The sequence below is a fragment of the Alligator mississippiensis genome, chromosome 2, assembly GCF_030867095.1.
Source record: "Alligator mississippiensis isolate rAllMis1 chromosome 2, rAllMis1, whole genome shotgun sequence".
NCBI classification, from domain to species: domain Eukaryota; kingdom Metazoa; phylum Chordata; order Crocodylia; family Alligatoridae; genus Alligator; species Alligator mississippiensis.
In genome coordinates, this window is record NC_081825.1 from 262124029 (window position 1) to 262147285 (window position 23257).

A 23257-nucleotide genomic window follows, 5' to 3' on the forward strand; every position below is an offset into this window, starting at 1 on the left:
GCCAAGCATGCTGAAGAGCTTCCCACGCTCCCATGGGAAGCTCCATCCACCCCAGTACTGCAGCATTCACGAGCCTCTTGGTACCTTGAGGTATGTAGAAAAAACATTTAAAGCTTTGTCTATGTCCGAATCATTGAATCTTTCTGAATCTCTCCGAATCTATTTGAAGGGTTCCAATTCGATTCAGAGAGATTAAAGTGTCTCCTGATTAAATTTGGATTTGGAGATTCAGCCACCAAATCGGGCTGAATCTCCGCCAAATCAAATCAGGGACTGAAGCTTTGCACAGCCTATATGGCTTTGAGGAGACAAGACTTGAAGAGCACAGAGCAGCCTGGAGGGAAAGGGAGTTGGGATACAGGCTTAGTCTGAGGTCAAAGGGAGGTGGGTTGGCACACAAACTCCAGATGAGGTTGGAGGGTGTGGAGTTATAGATCTTGTCTTTCTGCATCACATTGATCTCATATACTGAGTGTTTCATTTATATAATGTGGATATTTTGTATGGATTTTTTAACCTTTAGATGGCCAGTAGTTTCCCACTTTGTAAGAGAGAGAGAAGCTGAGTGGCACTGGGATGGAAAACAGACTTCAAGTGTGGGTGAAGGTATTTCCAAAATGGCCCAGAAATTCAGAACCAGCATAAAAACAGCACATTTAGCTTTTCTAGACTGAATCAGAAGAAAATGTATTATCACAGTAGCACCAATATTACGTTGGTACCTAGGAGCCCTGGTCGTGGCCAGCAGCCCCTTTGTCTTAGACGATCTATAAACACAGAACAAAATGTGGCCTGATTATCCTTTCCTATGCCTCTTGCTCTAGACGTTGATAGAAAGTGTGTACCAAATCTAACAAAGCCAAAATGGTGGTGTTTTACATGCACTTTGTACTGGTGTGAATGTCTGTTTAAAGATCAGGGCAAGGAAGAGTCAGCTTTATTGTTACTTTAACCTTCCACAGGCAAGTGGGATTGGAGTGATGAGACTGACATTTTTTTTAAATTCAGGCATGTTCCCAATGATTTCTTCATGAGAGAGAGCAAGAATGGTGGAAGGGGGAGAGGGAGGCACCACATGCCATATTTCATGTTCCTTTGGTGTTACAGAAAGTGGCAGTTTGTCAGCCCAGCTAAGAGGACATGTTCTTGTGGGGTAGAGAGATGTTGCAGGGAAATGTCTATTACAGTAAGCATACTTATTACTTAACTCAAAAAGGGAACATTTCTTGTGTTATATGTGAAGTGGCCATCTGTCCATTTCTGTATGACAAAATATTCCAGTGGCACTATGGGGTATGTTATCTCAGAGGCATCAGAGGGAAGGCTTTTGCTGCCTCAAGGAGAGAAGAGCGTCCTGTAGAGAAGAATTGGACGGTAGATTCTCCTCAGTGCTGCAGAACGAACTGTTTTGAGAACAAGTGGCAGAATAATCCAAATGCCATTTGTGTTCTACAGAAGGGTCTTATTAATGGATGTCTTATAAGAGGCCTCACCTCTGGATTGTGGTCACCTCTGTGCCTCTATTTGTGTGTGTTATTAGTGGGCTGTATTATTTGGCAGTTGATAAATTTCAGTTGCTTTTAGCCAAAAAAAAAAGAAAGGGACTGTATAAAAATAGGACTAGCTTAACAGATTCTGATGCCTGTCATGGGAATGGGGCTTGAAACTTTTGTAAACCTAACCTATGTCATGTGATTTGGACCAGAAAGATCTGTTTCTTACCCACATTTCTGTGCATCACACTCCTACTGCATCAGCTCCACAGCTGTCCATGATCACTCGTCTCTCTGCATCTCTTCGCAGCTGCATTCAGAACTTAAAAAGCTTTTTCCTCCCTCCAAAGCTGAAGTGCAGTATCCTATTTACAGTGTGTGTGCTGCTAAATCCCCAAATATCCAGGAGGAATATCCTGAAGGTGGACTGACTTACAGCTAACACCACTGACCCATAATCTCACATTGATTTCCATTCCTTATTTCTCTCAGTTTCTTCTCCTCCCTTCAAACCTCCTTGTGAGCACAGATCATCTGCTGAGTCAACCATCAGGATTGCCTATGTGAATATATATGGCCATTTGAATGCTGGAATGGACATAGGCCCCCTTGGAGATATCCTGTTGGCAAAATGTCTGTCAGTCTCATGTTGTAAATGTAATTGTGGTCCTGCTTATTCCCATCCTGCCTCCATCCTACACATGCTTTTCTTTCTGCCCACGTCTGTCCCCCTTCAGCCCAGGACTGTCCGTCCGTCTCCCTCTCCTTCTCCGCATCTAATGGAGGGCGGTAATCCCGTTAGGTGCTTGCGGCAGGCACAGCCGAGTTTGCTCAGAGCGCCTGTGCCAGGTCGAGTGTCATTGCCAGCAGCGCTCTTGGCGGGATGAAGGTTGCATTAGTGAACAGTAATTGAAATGCAAAATAACATTTTGATCGAGCGAGCAGGCTGTTTATTTATCAGATCAATAGCCAAAATGCCCCATCTGGAGAAGTCAGCGTGATAATAAGTGATAGCATTCCAAGGGCAAATGGAACGCACGCAGCAGGGAGGACACGCCGTCAGGGTGGGCTGGGCTGTAGGTATCTCTGAAACACCCTCCATTCTGAGTCTCCTTCCCCACAGAGGGCAGCCCCCCTCCACGAAGAGCTGTGCTTTCTTTTCTGCCCCTCAGGAAAGAGGATGTTGTCTCTTCAGACCATCAGATCTGAAACAGCACAGACATTTGTCAAACCACAGGAGATAGTCTCCCTTTCACGTCCCAGTGGAGATGGGGCTCTGATGCTGGATGCAGCTCACAAGCATTGTTGCCCTGTTCAGCAAAGGCTTTCTTTTTTGGCTTAGTTCATTTTTGCCTGACTATGAAGCTCTGTGTGCAATTATGGTGCTATGTAGATGTTAAACTGGAGCTGAGCATGTGTAAGAAACCCATCATCATGGGTTTCCCTATTTAGTGAGAGCAGGAGACATGTAGGGATGTGTGAGGGAGATGTACTGTAAGTTTGTGTGTACCATAAACCTGCATTATATATGTGTAATATGTATAATTTTAGCAGCCTGAATTAGGGGTGCTGAGTTCATTGCATGTTCCTAACTTTAATTTAATATTCACAGTGCCTCGGTATGTTCTAGTTAGACACATGCACATCAGTATAGAATGTGACTTGTTTCAGGTTATTTTCTACATTGCAGTCTCTTATTTGGATGAACTCAGGTCAAGTTTACGTTTGTTTCATAGAGCTGCCAAATGTCAGAAACAATGGAAATTTGGGCATGTTTTCCTATGTCCTGATATATGGAAGCTTCATTTGAGCCGCCTTCTCCCATGTATCCTGAATAAAGCCCATTTCAAACACAAAAAAGGACATAGTCTTTCAATTCCATCCCAGACTTAGGTAGTCTATATTGGCTATCTAAGCAGAAGTAAAGCTCCTTCTCTGTGGGTTACCAACTACATGTCTGTCTGTGTTACTGTATCTGTCTCTTGGCTTCTTTTTGTTCGTTAGCAGGAACATTTATAAAGGGGAGAAGGAAATGAAATTGCCATTGAAGTTGTTGCGAGTTTGCTGCATTTCCCTTATATCCCTAAGGAATAATACAAGGGAAAGGGAGAAATTCCAGGGATGAGACAGGATTTAATCTTAACTGAAAGGATTGTTTTGTTTGGTTGTTTTTTTACTGAGTTTATTTTTATGTCGCTTTTCTTTCTGCCCACCTCAGCTAGAACTTGCTAAAAAAAATGGGGTAGTATTGGATATAACTAATATAAGATAATAAAAGAATTGTTCCTTCAAACCCTTGCCTCAATGTACCTGAGACTTGACTGCAGAACCCCTTACTGTTCCAGCCCTGGGTGCTACACAGCTGCATGAACAAACCTCAGCCATGACCCTACAATACCATTCCATTTCTGGATTCCACACTATGTACTGATATGAACACAGATGTATAGATTTAGATAGCTACATAGGCAGACAAGGTTCTTTGGGTGAATCTGATATCTTTTAGACCAACTTAAATAGCTGGAAAACAATTATTAAGCAAGCTTTCGTGTTCAAAAACCCTTCATCAGGCTAAGGAAGTTTCTGCAGTTGGTGTGTGCTCTTCCTGGATGGAATGAAAAATAAAGGAGTCAGAGGCATACAGGATATGTTGGTTTTCCAAGTTGATGTTTCTGCTCTTTGTAATCTTAGTTCTACTAGTCCTGGGGTGGTTTGTATTTTAGGGGCCTGGAATATTTCAGATTGACCCTGTTTCGGAGTTTTTACTCAAGATTCTGTAGAGCAGCTCATTGCCACTGACCCTCTCTGTCTGAAATAAGAGAGGTAGTTAGTCATGTTAATGTAGTCAGGCAGAAGGCAGGGTAGGGTGGCACCATACTATGGGTACCTATACACATGCAGAGGGGTTGCTCCGACACGCTGTAATTACAACGCTTCAGAGTCTGCTGAAGCATAGTAATTTCTATGCTCCAGCAGACTCCAATGTCACATGTATTAGCATTCCCATGCGGAAAACTTTCGAAATACTCACTTCTGTCCGTGCCCTTTGTTTCCTCGTTTAAGCACTTAAACCTCCGAGAGAAACCTCTACTACTTTTGCAGAGGAGCTCTGTCATATTAGAATGAAAATATCCTGTTTTTTTCTTAGTTAGAGGCTCCTCGTATTGTGAGGCCCTAAGCTGTAGCTTAAATAGCTTAAGCCTAAATCCGGCACCGAACTTACACTTCATTCATAGTACCCTTGCTACTATGATCCTTATTCCACATACTGTTCAGCCAAGAGCCTAGATGTTCTGTGGCATCCAGATCATGTCAAGCCTTGTGTCCAACCTCACACCATCACCCTACTTTTGCACCCTCTTAGCCTTATTAATGCTTCCAAGATGATTAGGGATAGAAAGGCCTGATGGAAAAGCACTAATTACTCATCATTATTTTCCATGCTGTAATTTGTGTGGGATGCACTTTCAATCAGATTTCCAGGATCAGTCTGGTTTTGACTGATCTTTCTAATGATGAGCTCTTTAATTATAGATTTCTCCAAGAGCTTGGGGTGGCTTCTGGGACAGGTGGGCCTCCCCGGTGGGTACTGGAGGGAAGGAGACAGAGGTGATCTGCTACTCCTGCACTGGGTTTTGGGACATGGAATAAAGGAAAACTAAGAAAGAAAAGAAAAAGAAATAGAGTGACAGACCAACTGGTGAGAATCTCGGGTGCAGTGATGTCAGGTTTCCAGCTCTGAATAAACCAGAATCCAGTTTTCACTGACATATACTTAGTTACTATACTAGTGGCTTTTTATCTTTGTTTCTGGTTTGACATGCCAGAATTCTTTGTCGGTTCATTCCTGCTTCATTCATCATGACTCCCTCCCCAAATACCTCATGCACTCCAGTAATTCCTCTCTCACTCCCCTAATATCACCTCTCTGTATTGTAGGGCCAGTTGAGGGCAGATGCTTTCCATGGAAATCGGAAAGTGAATCTATGCCACAAGGAGGTACAAGGAGGCTGGGCTAGACTGCATAATTGAGAAGTAGAGATTTTCTTATTAATCGTTTTCAGATGACTCGAAAGAGAATGAAGGATGCCAGTGCTGAGAGAGCAGAGTGGGTCGCTAAAATGATAGGACCTTACTCAAGGTGCTTTAGGTTGCTTTTCTTTGCCCTTGGGAGAAGCTGGAGCTGAATTCTGTATCTGAAGTGGTGTCTGAAGCAGTCTATTCTACCTAGGTCATTTCAAGACTTGCCTTTCTGTATCATCTGAAGGAGATTAAGAAGGTGAAGTTTTTTTTCTGTAAATACTGCAAAAGGAAAAGAGATCCCAAGTTGCAGGACACAGAAGAGCTGAAGGGTGGCTTAGAACTTTAGCAGGGGACAGATTTGCAGATGTAGAACTGGTAGGAGAAAGTGTAGTCAGACTGGAGATGTGAAAAGTAGAATGCTAGGTAAGAACTTGGGGATAAATGATAATTGGTGGGTCAGTCCTTATTTTCATGTTTGTTAAGATTTTACCAGCAGCTCTTTGTTAAAAACATTAGTCTGAATGATAAAGCAATTCATTTTGGAGGAAATGCTTGCAGTGCATCAGAGGGCAAAGTACCATTGGAAGCTGACCTGTTAATGAGAGTGAACTGACGTGTCACTGCTCTGTATTAATTCCTTCTTCATTTGTGCAAGTCTTCTTACAGAGAAATTTTGAGGAGGAGGAGAAGGATGGAGGCTAGCAGGGCATCCATAACATCTCTGTACATCCATAACAAGAAGTATTTTATTTTTAAAGCCAGCACATGGGGGCAACTTTTATCATATGATCAGACCTGGCTTACAGGAGATCTATTGATGTGTAGCTGGGATTTAGTTACACAATGGCTCAAAGGGATAAAATGTTTCCTGGGCTTCAGACAAGTGTAAAGCCTGAATTTGAGCATCTACCATCTCCCAAACTCGCAAGGGAGCCTGGATGTGAGCCTCCCCCACCGCTTCCATGAAACGAAACGAATCAATTTCTTCGATTTGTGTGGAAGAACTGGGTTTCAGCCAACATCCCACATCAATAGACCTAATATAACCCAGTTCTCCTCAGGCCACCAGTGGGACTGCCCCTTGGAGACAGGTCTTGAGACAGACTTCCCAGGCTGTGGAGCTTTTGGTTTCACTGGCTGGTTCATTTGTTTACAGTTTCAGTCTAACTCCTTCAGCTTCCTGACTCCTAAGTTTTCTCCCCCCCACCACAAGAAAATACAAAGCTAAAAATTACATGGGCAAGCTGGATGTAGTGTATTTGTACTAAAGAAACCAGATACAGATCATCAGCAAAGAAAGGAACGGCAGAAAAATATTGTGGGTTGCATTAGTACTGTGTGGACATTTTATAACACAACTCAGATACTTTGCACTTTGTTACAGCCTAACGCTCTATCCAGATTTGTGAATCTGGGCCTCAAATTTCAGTTAGCTTGTGGCTGTGTATTGAAGTTGTGCAGTGTTTGATGGTTTTTCACCCCGATTCTGGGCAAATTCAGCACCCTTTTAACTAAATGGGTTTTTTGAGCCCCAAACTGAAATTTACTTTTTGTAAATAAAAGAAAAAACTATACAAATAAAAATGTCCTTCAAGCTGAAAACACTGAGATTTGCTCTGCTCTAGAGAAGAAGTGCAAAAGACCTGTCAGAAACAGAAATGCAATCCAAAAGGAAGCGTTTCTGGGAAGCTAAGAAGAGCCCTTAGAAACAGCACCTATAATTTAGGCCAAAAAACAGCTTGAATTAATGTTGAGATTCTTGGACACTAAAGCACTATACACAAAATCCTATAGGTAAAAAAGAATCTAAATCCTACTTGTTGGAAAAGCAGGAACTTCATAGTCATGACCCCTTCCCTCCCTTCTGGCAGTGCTTTGTGCTGCCTGCTTATAAACCAGAAATCAGTTCTGCATAGCAGCAGGAAAATAAGTTTTCCCTGCTCAGTGTGTATGAATCTCAACAGGATGGTCTTGAAATGAGTTAACTCACATGCTCTGTGGCAGGTTCAGCAAGGTAAGGTGTCAAGGGCAGTTCTTGGTGTCCTTGGGGTACAGACTTTATCCTAAAAAGGGACACCAACTTTATCAGGAGATGGTGTTGTGATAATGACATTCTCCATCGTGGTGGAGCAGCATGCAGGTCTCAAACTGACTAGGTAGCTGATCATGAATGACTTTAGGTGCATCTTCCCTTTAAGTGACAACATGTTCCTTGTTGACAGATCCTGAGTGAATGGAGACTAGGGTTGCTGCCAGAAGCTACATTTCGTCATGCATTTGGACCCCTGAAATGCTCTATAGCCATGCCCTGACAGAAGTACACAGCTACAGGTGCTTTAAAAGTGCCTGATAATGCGACAATCTGAACCCTCTTTACATGAGGATTCAGAGGAAGGCGCTTCAAAGTGGAGTGCCTTCATCAACTTCTGTCAGTACATGCCGGGAGCAGGGCTGGGCTGCATCAACCCACCCCATCCCTGGTGCTGTGTTCAGGATGGGAGGGGGAGAAGGGAGGGGAGGGAGTTCTCTCTGGGGTTTGCCCGGCCTGTGCTGGAGGGTGGGGCAGGTGGATTGGAGCCTACCTGAAGTGGGGGAGCTCTAATTCACCCACCCCACCCTCCAGTGCAGGCTGGGCAAACCCCAGAGAGAACTCCCTCCCCTCCCTTCCCATCCTGAAGGTGCCACCTGAGCTGTGTGGGGGAGCTAGGCAAGAGAGGTTGCAGCCACACAGCTGCTCCAAACTAGAGCTTGATCCTCCAGCCCCCTGGACCCAACAGTGAATGTCTGTTGGTTCAGGGGGATCTCTGTAACTCAACAGTTCCTGTGAAGTGCCGTGAGTTACAGTAGGCAGCTGCACATCTGGGCTGTCCTTGGTGATGGAAGCTGCCAGACAGGGTTTGCTTAGATGAGAGCTCATCTTTTACCATACCGCTCCATGGCATGAGTCCTTTGCAAATGCAGACCAAAATACATTGGCCACTGTTGCATCCATGTGACATTTTCAACTCCTGTCTAATTTGCTGTTGGTTCTACCCCCCCCACCTCCCCCCCCCCAGTCCCTTGTTTTTTTTCAAGCATACTTATTTCTGGGGTTCAGTTTGCATTTCCTTAATGTATTTACTGCAATTGTAGGGTGAAATCTCATTCTGAGTTGATTTTGTGCTCATGTTTTCAATCCCTTTAACTCCCCTTGGATTATTTCCTTATCCTCAAAAATCTTTGCATCTCCTTCCAGACTAGCATCATCTACAAATTTCATTAGCTTTTTTTTTTTTTAACCTCTGTTATATTCTACTAAAGTGGCTTTGAAGGGAAGTCAAAAGATCCAAACTTATCACTGTACATAAACTAAGATTATTACCCAATAATTGTTTTTTGCCTCCTTTTAAGGTAGAGGAAAAATATTCCCTCTTTGCATATCTCAAATATACCACTGCAGACTTGTTTAATCAGTAGTGCTTGTGGGAATTAAAATTTCTTCAGCTTTTCCTGGTTGAGCATTAAAATGTGTTGTTGAAAATGCCATTTGTGTCACAAACTGGTATTTTGAGGCAATTAGAAATATAATGGAGGCCTCGTAGATATTTGCCGGCAGAGCTTGTAACAAACCATGAAACCCCCTTTTTGAGCTTCTAGTACTAATGTGGTAAGTTCTACCAGCACAACCATAGGACACCTAGAAGTTTAAAGTTGTGCTGACATGTTCCCTGCAGGGGGTTTAAATGGTATGGTAGAATGATTAAAAGCATCAAGATTTCATGCAGTTTGGAATCTAGATTCTCCAGTAAGAGCTACCAGAAAGTCCCATTTGGACTCTTTGGAACGCTCTGAGTATCCAGAAGAGAAGACTTTGCAAGTAGATAATAACTCTGATGCCCATTGCCCACCTGAGAAGGACCAGAGAGAATGTATGTTCAACAACTTCTCTTCCTTCTCTCCTGAATATTTGCTGTTGCTCAGGGGGAAATTGTTTAGTGTGTGTTCATTTTAACCATACTTTGCCCCTTAAAAATCCCAACAACAGTGAGTGAGTTTGTACATGATTTAGGCACAAGACACTAGTGCCAGGTCTGGCCCATAAAGGGCATAACCTCCAATAACCTTGCTTGCTTTGACTGCAGGAAGTTTATAGTATGGTGCCAGTGATGAAATACTCCTGTCCCCAGTTGAAGGCACCCATCAGCATTGGTTACCTTTGCCTCTGATTTCCCACTCCTTTGACATAAAGTGTTTCTGGAAGGAGCAACAGGGCAAGGTTCTTGGTATTGCTCCCACTGTTTTTGGCTGCTAAGGTGTCATAAAGTGACTAGCTTCTCTCTGTATATATCCAGCAGAGAATCTCTCTGGTGGAAGGGACCCCCTCTCTGGCATAAAATCAGCTCTTGTACCACTGCTGTACTCCAATGTAAAGGATTGTGCTGAGAGAGGATGGATTCTTTGGTACAAGTAAGAGCATTGCTGGAGGTTAGCGAACGTCGGCTTCCTACAGCCAGAACTCTGGGACTCAGCAGCAATGTGGGTGAAGAAGAGGAAGGTAGCAAAAATGAGGATTTTCTACAGAAGACATCACTAGTAACATGCTGTAGAAATAGGCATAGGAGGTTTATCTAAACATGTCCAACTTTGTGCTGTTCTTTATTATTTTTGTATTAGAAAATTTAATTAAGGCATGTTACAAGACAGTGTTTCCTACCTTATTTTTATAAAGACAATCTTTTTCCTTTCTCTAGTGCTGTTATTTCAGTGGCTCTTCCAGCACTTAATATTTCTGATGTTCCTAGGAGTGTGTTGAGCCATAGGCAGCCCAGCCATTGCATAGAAAAGAGGAAGGATGAAAGGCAGAAGAGAAGCTAATAAAGAGCTGAAAAAGCTTGCAAGTGCCATCCCATTAACCTAAGTCACCTAGGAAGATAATACAACAACTATTAATGAGTAAAATCCGCAAGTGTCTAGAGCCAAATTCTGTTTTTGTCTGCTGCCGTGCTCCTCTGTCTGAAATCAATGGGATTTATAAATCTATGTCTAAGGGCAGGATTGGGCACATTAAGGGTAACAACATCACAAGCAATAAACAGCAATAGGTTTGTGAAAGGAGAGAGCAGCAGACAATAGCCTTTCTTGATACAATTAGATAATTAATGGGCAAAGGATATGCAGTAGATAGACTCTCTGAACTGTATTCAGGCTTTTGACATAGATCCATGCAAGATCTTATTAGGGAAATTAGATCAAATTGGTTTGGATACAAATCCTGTGAAATGGATCGCAGAGTAGCTGACAGTGTGTAAACAGAGGGGCAAGAGAGGTTCTTTATCCCTCTGGGTGTGTGTGTGTGTGTTCAGGGGGTCAGCAGTAGGTCTGCCTTTTCTTTTAAATCTTCACAAATGACTTGAAGGAGCATGTAAAAAGTGCAGCTGTAATAATCACAGTAGACTCCAAGCTGCAAATGTTAAAAATGGAGGAAAAAGAGTGGTGGGGAGGAGGGAGAGTTAGAGGAGTTTGGCAAGATGAGCAGAAATTAGTAAAGTGTGATTTTAAAAAACCACCATGGGATGAGGAAAATCCCCAAATGAGGTATTGTATTTAATGGGAGCAGTTATGATCAGAAAAAAACCGGGTGGGGATAGTGGTTATCAAATGACATTTGTGTGTGTATATATAGATATAGATATATATGATTGATATAGAAAAGAGAGAGTCCTGTCCCATACAGCTCTGGTGTGATAGTACTTGAGGATCTGCATGTATTTCTGGGCTTCTCACTATAAGAAAGACATAGGGAAATTGGAGAGAATCCAGAAAAGGGCAACAAAGATGCTAAAGGGATTAGAGGGAATGACTTATGATGAGGAAAGGTGAAAAGAATGAAATGTTTAGAACCTCTAAGCCTGTTACATGGGCACAGAAATAGTAACGGAGCTTCCTGTGCCAGCTCAGAGGAGAATTGGATCAGGTCTCTTGCCTTTTATATTCCTAATAAGGTAACTAGAGCCGAGCAAAATGGCTCCTGTTCACGTCAAACTTTTTGTAGGAAAGATAGAAGTGTTTGGCTGCTGTTTGGCTCAAAATGTTGCTCAGGTGGGCTGTTTCCAATTTTTACCTCACTTTGTGCATTTTGCTGTCGCTGCCTTGGGTCTATTTAAAAACAACCACAAAAGGGTACCACTCAAAGACAGTTCTTTATCAGGTGTTTTCATGGAACCTGTGGAAAGTTTCTCATAACCTGTTGAAATTGTGTAAAGTTATTCTCATAAATAAATTGGAGAAACATGGGCTGGATAAAACCACTACAAGTAAATAACTGGCTTAATACTAATAGCCAAATGGCAGGAGGATTCGAGTGGAGTTCCACAGGGTCTGTCCTGGGCCCAATGCTCTTCTATGCATTTATTAACAATTTGGATACTGGCATAGAAAGTTTCTTGAGAAAGTTTGCAGATGACATGAAACTGGGAAGCATTGCGAACATACTGGAGTATTTGAGAGCAACCCAGAAGGATCTTGACAGATTGGAAAATTGGGTTATTGCTAACAGGCTGAAGGTCAATGCAGAAAAATGCAAGATGCTATACCTTGGGAGGAATAATCAAAAACACAAATACAAACTGGGTGACACCTGGCTGGATGGCAGCTGCATAGAAAAGGACTTGGGAGTCTTGGTAGATCAGACTCAATAGAAGGCTAGTTGAGGGAGCTAGGCATGTTCAGCTTGTGGAAAAGCTGCTTAATGATAGTAGTTTTCAAATACTTGAAGGGCTGCCATAAAGAAGAGGCAAAGCACCTTTCCTCTCTTGCTGTGGAGAGAAGTATGTGGACAAATGGTTTAAAGTTGCAGCAAAGTAAATTTAGATTGGCTATCCAGAAAAACTTCTTTATTCTTAGAACAGTGAGGCAGTGGAATAGACTGCCTAGGGAAGTTGTAGACTCTCCATCACTGGAGTTTTTCAAGAAGAGGTTGGACTAGTTGCTCCCTGCGCTCCCCTCCCCCCCACACTTTTTTCTGTTCTGTGTCATGGTGTTTTTAAGCTTCCCCAGAGGCATTTGGTGTAGGCTACAGCTAAGGCTGGGGACTGCAATTGAGGTGTGCCAATTCTCATGCTAGGAGCAAAGCCAGAGGTTCTAGGCTAGAGGGTCCCCACTGCTTATGGTCAGACTGATCACCATATTTGGGGTCAGGAAGGAATTTTACCTCGTGCTTAGATTGGTATGGACTTTGGGGTTTCTTGCCTTCTTCTGTAGTGAGGGGTGTGGCCCTCTACCTGGGACCTCTTGAGCATATATTTACATCATCTTATAGAAGCAGGACATTGGCTGCTGTGATTCCCCTGCTTCACCTACGGCAGGTTAGGGTGTAGGTCTTTGTTGTGTCAGGGTTGAGGCTAGTCTTATGTAGAGTTTAGATTATGGTTGTGTGGGTTGGTTTGGATAGGGACGGTCCTGCCTCAGGCAGGGGTTGAACTAGACCTCTGGAGTCCCAGCTTTACTACTCTGTGACTCTATGACTCTGAGTTCAACTTTGTCAAGCTTTTCTCAGTGTGCAGAGTTTCTGGGAGCCCCAGCACTGTGCTAACACTGAGAGGTGGTGGGTTGTGCAAATTGTGACAAAGCATATAAAATAAAAATAGAGATCCAACAGTGAGCCACGGTATTCTGACTGCCAGTTCAATTTCTTGTTGAGACATGGAGCCTTTTACCTTTTGATCACCAATCCAGATCTGGCCTGCCCAGTAAGTCTTAGTCACTATTTATCACATTCTGTTGGCAACTCACTGACCCATGAGAAAAGGCTTGGGGAGACCCCAGTCTACATTCTAAGGAACTGGTGACAGCATCTGAAAAACCACTAGTACAGGGATCTGTACATGGCATTCAGTTAGAGGACTGAACCAAGCCATGGAGACAGAACTCCTCTCTTGCTCCTCTAGGTCAGAACCAGGCACATCAACGGGAGAATAAGAGGAAAGCCCAACCTTCTGCTCTTCATGCCCAGCCTGTTCTAGCTCTAGTGTTCTGGGCTGTCAGTCCTATACCAAATCCACTATTCAAAATATTAAAAAAAAATAAAAAAAGCTCGAGTGTTGTGAGCCATGGCTTCTTTTCCATTCTGGCTTGTGCCAGGCCAAGAGATGGGTTTACCTCAGTGAAACTTGGTTACAAACCATTTTTGACAAAGGAAACCTCGATATGGAAATAAAATGGAAGGCATTTCCTGAAACGTTCCTGAATCTCAGCCAGAGAAGATGCAATGCATTTTCCTATATCATATCACTGTGGGGGAATTCACACTAGTTAATGCTCTTATAACTACCCCTAGCCATCACAGCTCTGTTCCTTCAAATAGAGTTGAGATTTATATAATTGGAAAAATGCTATTAGATTATGCATGGCAGCAAGCTGAGCGTGGATCTTAAATGACACATGTGGGATAGGCTCTTCCCAGGCTGTGACAGTACCAACTGAGAAACTTGGTGCAGTCTTTGTCAGTACACTATTGGTTTCTTCAGCCAATTTGAATTTCATTTCTGTTTGACCCAAATTGTCCCAGACCTTAAACTTACCCATTTTCAGTATCCTTTTCTCAAATCATATAATATAATCTGCTGCCTTCTGTTCCTCATCGAGTGTGTGATTTCTTGATTTCTCAAGATAGAGACTGGGATTCTAATTCACCAGACTAAATTTGGAAATTCAGCTCAGATTCAAGTCAGATCTTTTTCATAATCCCCAGTGCAATCTTGGGGGGCTTGCCTTGAGGTACAGCATCAGTCCCTTTGTCTGTCTGTGGTGCTAAAGAATCCTATGGTTGGGAAGGACTTCAAGGGTCATTTAGTCTATTTCTCTGCCTGGACAATGTGCTTTTGTACAATGCGCTATTCATAAATCATCTAGCGTAGATACCTATCTGGCCTCCTTGTGAAGACTGCCAGTGAAGTGAATTCCACAATTGCCCGAGGTAGCTTGTTGTGTTATCCTGCTGGTCTCACACTTAGGAATTTTCCCTGAGATTTGATCTAAATCCGCTTTGCTGTAGTTTAAATCTCATTACCTCATGTCCTGCTATTGGCGGCAAGGGAGGACGCTTTCTCTCTGTCTTCTTCATGGCAGTTTTTCAAATACTGGAAAGTACTATCATATCTCCCTCTTAATCATACGTAGTTTCTTCAGCTTTTCCTCATACAGCTTGCATTTCATCCCTTTATCCTTTTTTGCTTTCTTGTGGATCCCCTCCAGCACAGAGTAGGCAACTGTTGAGCCTCTGGGTCATGGTGTATGTGTGAGAGGTCTAGTCAGGTACTTGATGGATCTGCTTGAATGGAGTCCTGAGACCATCACACCAAAACCTTTCACATGTACACCTAGGCAAGATCCTTATAATGCAGTGCAGAAAAATAGCCACAACACTGCAGCTGGTGTCTTACTAGTACTGAATGGAGTGGTATTGTCACCTCCTGTCTTTCGTATACAATGCTTTTGGTAATACAACCCAGCAGTACAGTTGCTTTTTTTTGTGACAGCATCACAATGCTCTAATATTGAGTTTCATTCTACCAGATCCTTCTCAGTAGTACTGCTGCCTAGCCAGCTATCTTCCATTCTGTATTTTACGTACTAGAGTTTTCTTCATTTGTAGCATTTTACATTTGTCTTTGTCGAATTTCCTTTTGCTGTCTATACCTCAGTTCTTTAATTTATCAAGATCTCTTTGAATTATAATCCTATCTTTCAAATGGTTTACAGTCCCCTTCCCATTTTTGTCATCTGCATTTTTGCTTGGTTTACTCTCTACCATGTATCCAAGGGCCCAGAACAGACCCTTGTAGAACCCCACTTGAGACATCCTGCCAGTCTGATATCAATCCATTCCTAGGTACTCTGCTTGCTGTTATCCAACCAATTGTGTATCCCCCCACCTCCTCATAGTAATTCTGTCTGGTCCACATTTCTCCAGTTTACTTCTCAGAATGGTGTGTGAGGCTATCAAAACGCATACTGAAGTCCAGATATGTTATGTCCACCACATTCCCCTTACCTACCTCACTGAGTTACCCTGTCAAAGAAGGAAATCAACTTAGTTTGGCCATGATTTGTTCTTAGCTCTACCATTACTGAAGCCAAACACACCAGTCTATAATTACCCGGAATCTCTCTTTCCCCCCTGCTAAAATTGGGCACTGTATTAGCCCTTCTTCAGTTCTCTGTGACCTTGCTTGTCATTTTTTACTTTGCTGACACTGCCAGCAGCTCTAAGACTTCTCCAGCTAACTTCTTCAGCACTGTGGGCTGAATTCAGTCAGGCCTTGTGGACTAAAATTCATTCAAATTTGTCAAAAATTCTCTGACATACTCTTTACTTATTATTATCTGCCAGCCTTCCTTCTCTTTGTTTATATTAATAACATTAGTTGTGTGCTCACAGGTTGTGGATTTTCTTTTTTGTATGAAGACTGAAGCAAAGCAGATGTTGAGCGGCTGCACCATCTATTAATCTGTTGAGAATAACACACTTCCTTTGAGCAGCAGGGCCATAGTTTCTCTGGCTTTTCTATCTGATTATATTTGTAAAATCCCTTCTTATGTTTCTTAACATCTCGTGCCTTAAAAATGCACCCATATTTTCTTCTTTGCTTTCCTGATTTTGTTTGTCTGGACTTCACTCTTTACCTAACCTAATTGATATCTCCCCTTTATTGTGCTTTTCTCATTTCTTCCTTTCCTTAGAATCATGGATTCTATCAAACTGTGATCACTTTTTCCTAAATTTCTGACCACCTTCATATTCAAAACCAGCTCATCCCTTCTGATGGATTCAGGCTTAAATTAGTGACTGAATTGTTTCCTCAACTTGCTAAAGCAGGAGATTGTCCTCTGACCATCTCAAGAACTTGCCACCACCTTGCCTTATCTTTATAATTTGTTTTGGTTTTTTTCTTTCACTCATCAGTTCCTTGCTATAGTAAATGGCAGCTGACATGGTTTTGTTTGAGTGTTGCCTTCTGTTATGACCCAACCATGATATTAAAGCGGTAACTGTTATTGTGTCAACTGGTTGTGAGATCAGTGATGGGGAGTAAAGCCAGCAGAGTTCAAGAATGCAGCCACCATGGCAGAGATGAGGCCATGGAGGCTTAAGGTATCTCCCAGCATACAGAGTAGTATTCTAATCCAAGCTAGTAAGGAAACTTTTGACGCTGAGAATTGTAGTCTCCTTAGCTGCATAAAAGATGAATGCAGCTTCAGTCAGCTAAATTTTTTGCAAGATGCTGTGCCCTGTAGTCCACTGTAGCCTTTTTCTGGGCAGAGCTTAGATGAACAGGTACTCTTTAGATCTGTCTCTGAGAAGGACTGATGGATGGACTAATGGATGGCTGTGTTCCTCTTTAGTATCACTGGTACAGAGAAGTCCAAGAGTGAGAGCTTCCAACTCCCACTATCATGGTCAGCAGTTTCTCTAGGTAGCAGAGTTGTTAGGCAGCTCTACTTCAGGTGGAACAAGTAGGAGTTCAGACATGCTGGCCTAAATAGAGAATATAGGAAGGAAAATTAGGAGTCTTGGTTAGAACAAAGTTGTTGTTATTGTAGTCTTGAGACCACAAGATTTCTTGGGTACAATATCATGAAGCTGCTGCATATGTGCACACATGTAGACCAATACACAATCACAGCACTCATGTATAGGAATAAATAACAGCCCAGCCATCTATAGACATGTGTGCTTTAATCTTGATACACAACAAAAGCTCTATCTTGTTCTTTGTCATGGCTTTAGCTCTCTGGTGGCCGGATGTTGCTATGTATACATTTATCAGGTAAATGGATTTAAATTAGAATTAGAAATGCAATGATAAAATACCTAGATAGCCATGATATAGTAACCACAAACCAATAGAACTGCCTCAAAGGAAAATCATGTATCTCCAATCAAATAGAATTCTTTAAGCAGCAAAGAACCCCCTTGGTATCATTTATATGGCTTTTAAATTCCCTCACAAGTGGGGAAACTCAGTAGTCATGGGATGAGAGCTTAAGTACTATTATAGATTTAAAAGTATCTAAGGCTAGGGACAGACATTCAAAAAGCCTGAGCCTGAATTGATTCAATCTTTGTAGGTTAGGGTGAGCCAGTTTGTAACTGTACAGACATGCCCTCTGGACTGAAGAAATGCAAGCACATGCGTGCAGTGGCTCAGGCTGAAAGCCAGGGGCAGGGCAGGGAGCACCACAGCAGCCCTCCCTTCCCTTCCACAGTCCTGAGCTGAGGGGGGGGGGGGGGGCTATGGCCAGGCCCTGACAGAATGCTCTGATTAGGGAGGGGTGTAAACCCCCACCCTGCCTGCACTGTCCCAGGCTTTTCACTGCTCAAGGGGCAGGAGTGTTGCCAGACCTGAGCCCCGGGGTAGCACTCTGAGGCAAAGGGCATGGTGTGCAGTGCATGCTTCTTCATACTATCTGCAGCAAACCTGACAGGTGAGGGAGTCAGCAGGGAGCTGATAACACGGCATTCATCAGCACATCAGCAAAGCAAAAGCCTCTCTCATTAGTTCAAGCTCTTCTTAAACAGCTTTTTCCAAGGGAGGAATGGAGGGACATTACCAGCTGACCTGTTGATTCGCTCCAAAAAGCCCTAAACGGACACTGTTCTGTCTGCCTGTCCCAGTGAAACTGGAGACACACACCAGACTCCTTTCAGCATTAGCTAGCATACCACATGCCTACAGTCTGTTGGGCTGGGATCTGTGCTATGGGAGATGGGAGGCAGGGGGGATCCCTGCTTGAGCAGTGAGGGGTGGGGGGGAAGCCAGGCAGATGCTGTTGTGCCTGTGGTCTCCACCAGAGTGCTGGATAGGGAGCAGAGGGGCAGGGCCAGGCCTGTTCTCTGCAGAGAGCAAAGCCCAGGCCTGCAAAGCATCTGGGATGCTGGGGGACTCTGGTTCAACTTAAACCAGGAAGGGGGCTGGAACAGACATTGCATAAACCAGTTTGACCCAAATCAGTTAAGTCTGATACTACATTCAACCAGGTTCATCTTAGACCAGTTTCAGCCTTTTTGAAACTGAATTATGTGCACTAAACCTAAGTTCTGTTCAAACCAGTTTCTGATCACTTAAACTGGTTTATGTGTAATGTTTGTCCCTAGCCTAAGAAACTGAAAACAAAGGGCAGGGCTAGCCAGTCAATTTTCAGTCTGACAAAGCAAAGTTAACAGTGCAGTGCTCCATGGATTCATATTGTGTTGTTAAATATATGTACTAATGATCTGGAAAGGGGGCAGGCAGTAAGGTAGCAAGCTTGCAGATGATACAAGGTTTTGTAGGTTACTCAGAACCAGAGAAGAATGAGGTACTTAAGAGGGTCCTAGCAGAGCTGGGTGAAAGGGTAGCACAATGGCAGAAACTATTGTTGGCAACTGTATGATACACATTGGAAAGCATAATTTTTGTCATGCATGTTGATGGGTTTTAAATTAACTGTAGAAAAAGACTTGAGGGGAATTCATGTGCAGCTTAGTGAAGTTCTTTGCTCCATAGGTAATAACAGTTAGAAGTGAAAAAAATAGAAAATATAGGAAGTGGGATGAAAACTAACCCTGAAAAGGCTGTTATATTAGTGTTTACATAAATAGTGTCCCTTACCTAGAATAATGGGTGAGGTGCTTAGCTGGACAATTGATTTTCATGGAGTCATGCCAGGTTCCACTGCTGAGGATCTTGCCCACTGAGTTCAGTTCTGATCACCCGATTGAAAAATAGTACATAGTAGAGAGAGAGAGAGAGAGAAGAGTGTTAGGGATTACTGATGAGGCTGACAGCAATATCTTTTGTATGAAGATAGAAAAGAAAATGAGGCAATGAATTAGGTGAGCATGATAAAGGTGCACAGAATGATGACTGTTTTAGAGTTGGGTATATTGGGCATTCCAGTTTACCCTCTCATAACACAAATATAATGAGGGCATTCAATGAAATCATAAGGCTTCAAATGTAAAAGAATTTACATTTCTGATTTTACTGATTAAAAGAGTTTACTGATAAAAGAAAATACATTTTCACACAATGCCCAATAATCCGTGGAACTCATTGCCACAAGATATCATATCAGTTTAGCAGAGTTCAGGGAAGATTTAGACATTTATCTGAATAATAAGCCTCTCTACAGATTTTTGGATAAGGTTTTTTGTTTCTGTTTTTAATACTCAGAGGTTTGTTTCTAGACATCAGAGGAGTAACAAGGCAGCTGGGCACCTGGGGCAGCTGCAGTGTATGGAGGCAGCAATGGCTTTTGGCTGCTGCTGTGCCACTGGCATAATTATGCAGCTGTGGCAGCCACTGCTGTTTTTCTATTTCTCCACCCCAGCCTGTAAGTTGGCCCCAATCACCCCATCCTCCTTATGCTACTGCTAGACATAAGCCAATCTCTGACTGACAAATGAGAGAGAGAAGCTTTCACAATTGAGAAGGCACTCCAGAAATGCCCACTTCAGGGCTTCTTGTATTTTGCTTATACACCTAGACAGTGATACTAGTCAGTGTGAGAAATACGACACTGGGCCAAATGGCTATTCTAATGCATTCTTCTGTTAGTGAAAATTCCCTGTGAGAACTGGAGGAGACATGAGGGAGTCAAAGGAGTCATTTATAAATGATCATTTATCAGCTTCTGCAGCCTCTTCTCCAGAGGGGATAAGAACGTGTTTACAAAAAGAAGGAAATGAATACAATAATGCACACTTCTTATTGCAAGTGAATTTACAATCTGAGACGGTCCCTTCCTGCCCATTCCTAGGACAGGATGATGTGAACTCTGCTTGCTTGAAGCAGTGGTAGAGAATCCCAGACTGAGGGACCCTTTCACATGTCTAGCACCGCTGTAAATCTCCTCAGTGCAGAATCTCTAGTGTCTCCCATCCCCAAATGTTCTTAATTGCAATCAATTTTGCTCTACTTGTAATGATGGTGACAGTGCCTCTTCATTAGATTGTTTGCCACAATTTGTGCTGGTCTGAAAATTTCAAATGAGAAAGAACTATGCTGGGGATATCCAATGCCTTTGTTAACAAGAAACAGAATTGCAACCCCTAGCAAACCAGATTGATGTCCTTTAAGAAGTCAGGTTAGGTTGAACTGGACTGAGATGATTGCAACTGGATCAAAGGCAGGACTGGGTTGGACATAATGGTGACCATGCCCTGCCTGATATTTCTGCAAACTAACAAGTTCCTGTGCTCCCTTCCTGCAGGCTGCTTGGCAGGATGTCCACAGAGGAGCGGCACCTCTCCTCCAGCTGCGGATCTTTCATCAAGACTGAGCCCTCCAGCCCATCTTCTGGCATTGATGCCATCAGCCACCACAGCCCCAGCGGCTCCTCTGATGCCAGTGGTGGCTACGGCATCACCATGGGTGGCCACTCTAATGGCTTGGACTCACCACCCATGTTCAATGGTGCAGGGATGGGTGGAGGGTCCTGTCGCAAGCGCTATGACGACTGTGCCAGCGCCATTATGGAGGACTCTCCCACCAAGTGCGAGTATATGCTCAATGCCATCCCCAAGAGGCTGTGCCTGGTGTGTGGGGACATTGCTTCTGGATACCACTATGGAGTGGCTTCCTGCGAGGCATGCAAAGCCTTCTTCAAAAGAACAATCCAAGGTACAATGGGGTGGAAGGGGAGTATGAAAGAGTGAGGCAAGACATTTGCTCCAGAAGGGGCCACTTCTGGTAGCTGCAGATGCTGGTAAATACATTAGGAGATGCCTACACTCAGAATCATAGGAAATGAGGGTTGGGAGGGGCCTCAGGAGGTCATCTAGCCCAACCTCCTGCTCAAAACAGGACCATCCACAACTATATCATCCCAGCCAAGGCTTTGTCTAGCCAGGTCTTAAAAACCCCCAAGGCTGGAGATTCGAGCATCACTCTGGGTAACCTGTTCAAGTGCTTTATTCCCCTCCTAATGAAAGGGTAATAAAGTTTTTTCCTAATATTTCACCTAAACTTCTTTTGCTGCAAGTTGAGACTGTTGCTTCTTGCTCTGTCAGCTGCCACCACTGAGAACAGCCCAGCCTCATCCCCTTTGTTGCCACCCTTCACGTAGTTGAAGGCTGCTATTAAATCCCCCCCCTTGCCATCTTCTTCTTAAAAGCAGCAGGAGCCTAAGCCAGCAGGCCTCCTGCTTGTGGGTGCAGCTTTATAGTCAGAGAAGGCCTGCTGCTGCCAGGGCTGTGCTGCTGCCAGTAGTTTTACTCACGTGAGAGGACATGATTGAGTTCTGACAGCAGAACTTTATAGCGTAGATAAGGCCTTAACTTCCACCCCCAGCAAAGCTCTGCCTGGCCCCATGGGGAAAAAAACCTGGATGTGAACTAGACTGCTGTCCCCTTGCAGCTCTGGGAAGTGTTGTCAGGTTCCCAGCCTAGCAGGAGAATCATGACACATGGCAAAACTGCTTTGCTAAATGCTGCTGTAACACATGTAATTCCCAGGAGCTCACCAGCTGTGCAGTGAAGAGCCAGAGCTCCCTGTTTCAGGAGGGGACCTTGACCTATTGCTATTAGGGGTGTTGGGAAAGGTGTGGGGGGCGGAGCTTTGCTGTCAAAGGGTCTTTGTTTAGCGTAGACTTACCTGAAGAGCAGACTCTTTACTTGCAGAGGGCATCAGAATAGGGCAAGGGCCTGGTTAGTGATTTGAATTGGAGCAAAGCTTGAGGAAAAGAGGGAGTGTAACATAAACCCATCAATCCTAGTTTGTGCTAGTGAGTTTTAACTTTAGAAGCAAAGCAGGCCTCACTTAGATGCAGAACAGTAGCCAAGAACAGAGCCAAGCTTGTATCTTTCCTTTTTGAACTGCACAACACCTAAAGATTTTAATCATCTAGTAGTTTTGGAAACTCAGGGCCAGATTCTGTTTCACCTGTTGGTAGATGGACTTAGGTGCCTAAGTGTGATTCTGTTTCACCTTGCTTCAGTCCCTGAAAAACAGTTAATACAAAAAGGAAGTGGGCCCTTCTTCTTGCTGTAGTTTTTTGTATCTCAATTTTAAGAGCAAGGTGGTGGTGTGTTACAAAAGTCTGCAAAAGTAGATATGTTCATGGATTTTCAAAACTTGAGTAGGATGGTACAGAATTGCACTTAGTACCTAAATTCACTTACTCAAGACTTCCTTTACTTCCACGAAATGAATCAAAGATACATGTGAGAAGGGCACTTATTATATTTCATTCATTGAAATACAGGTCACTTGCACCTGATTACATCCCATCTCTGCAGACACAACTAGAGGGAGCAACCTGTGAGGTGGCCTGTTTTTCTCATCACTAACACACTCTGTAGAAGTAAATAACCTGGCCTGCTCCAGAGAGACATATTGGTCAGCCTGTTGGGAATTTCTTTTTTCATTATAACGTTAAGAGAGTATGTGCATCTGCTGGGCTTTCTATGCAGTATTTCCCAGGATTAGATCTGAACTTTTTACATCCATTCCTGACTGTCAGCACTGAGCCATGTTCTTCCAATTGATTCATTTGGTATGTCTGTTCTGAACAGTCAGATGTTAAAGGCAGGTGATGACTTAAGTCCTGAGGCCAGGTCACCAGGGGACACTTATATGGGAAGAAATTGAAAGGTTAACTTTCTAAGGGAGCAGCTTCAGAGAGCTTCCATAACAGAGAAGACAGGCTTGATCTGCTAAGCTTCCAGACAGGATGGAGAAAGGTGCAGCGAACTTGAGGAGTTTCAGGAGGAATTAGAG

The 23257-nt window shown here is 43.3% G+C and overlaps 1 protein-coding gene across 6 annotated transcripts in view; it reads left to right on the top strand.

Moving 5' to 3' along the window:
- Positions 1–23257, top strand: part of ESRRB (estrogen related receptor beta) — a 158802-nt gene that overhangs the window by 87060 nt on the left and 48485 nt on the right. For all 6 annotated transcript variants that reach the window (XM_019499256.2, XM_019499253.2, XM_059723106.1 and 3 more), the window contains one exon: positions 20751–21160. In XM_019499256.2, coding sequence (XP_019354801.1) covers positions 20751–21160 — 410 coding nt within the window. The remainder of the gene's footprint in view (positions 1–20750; positions 21161–23257) is intronic.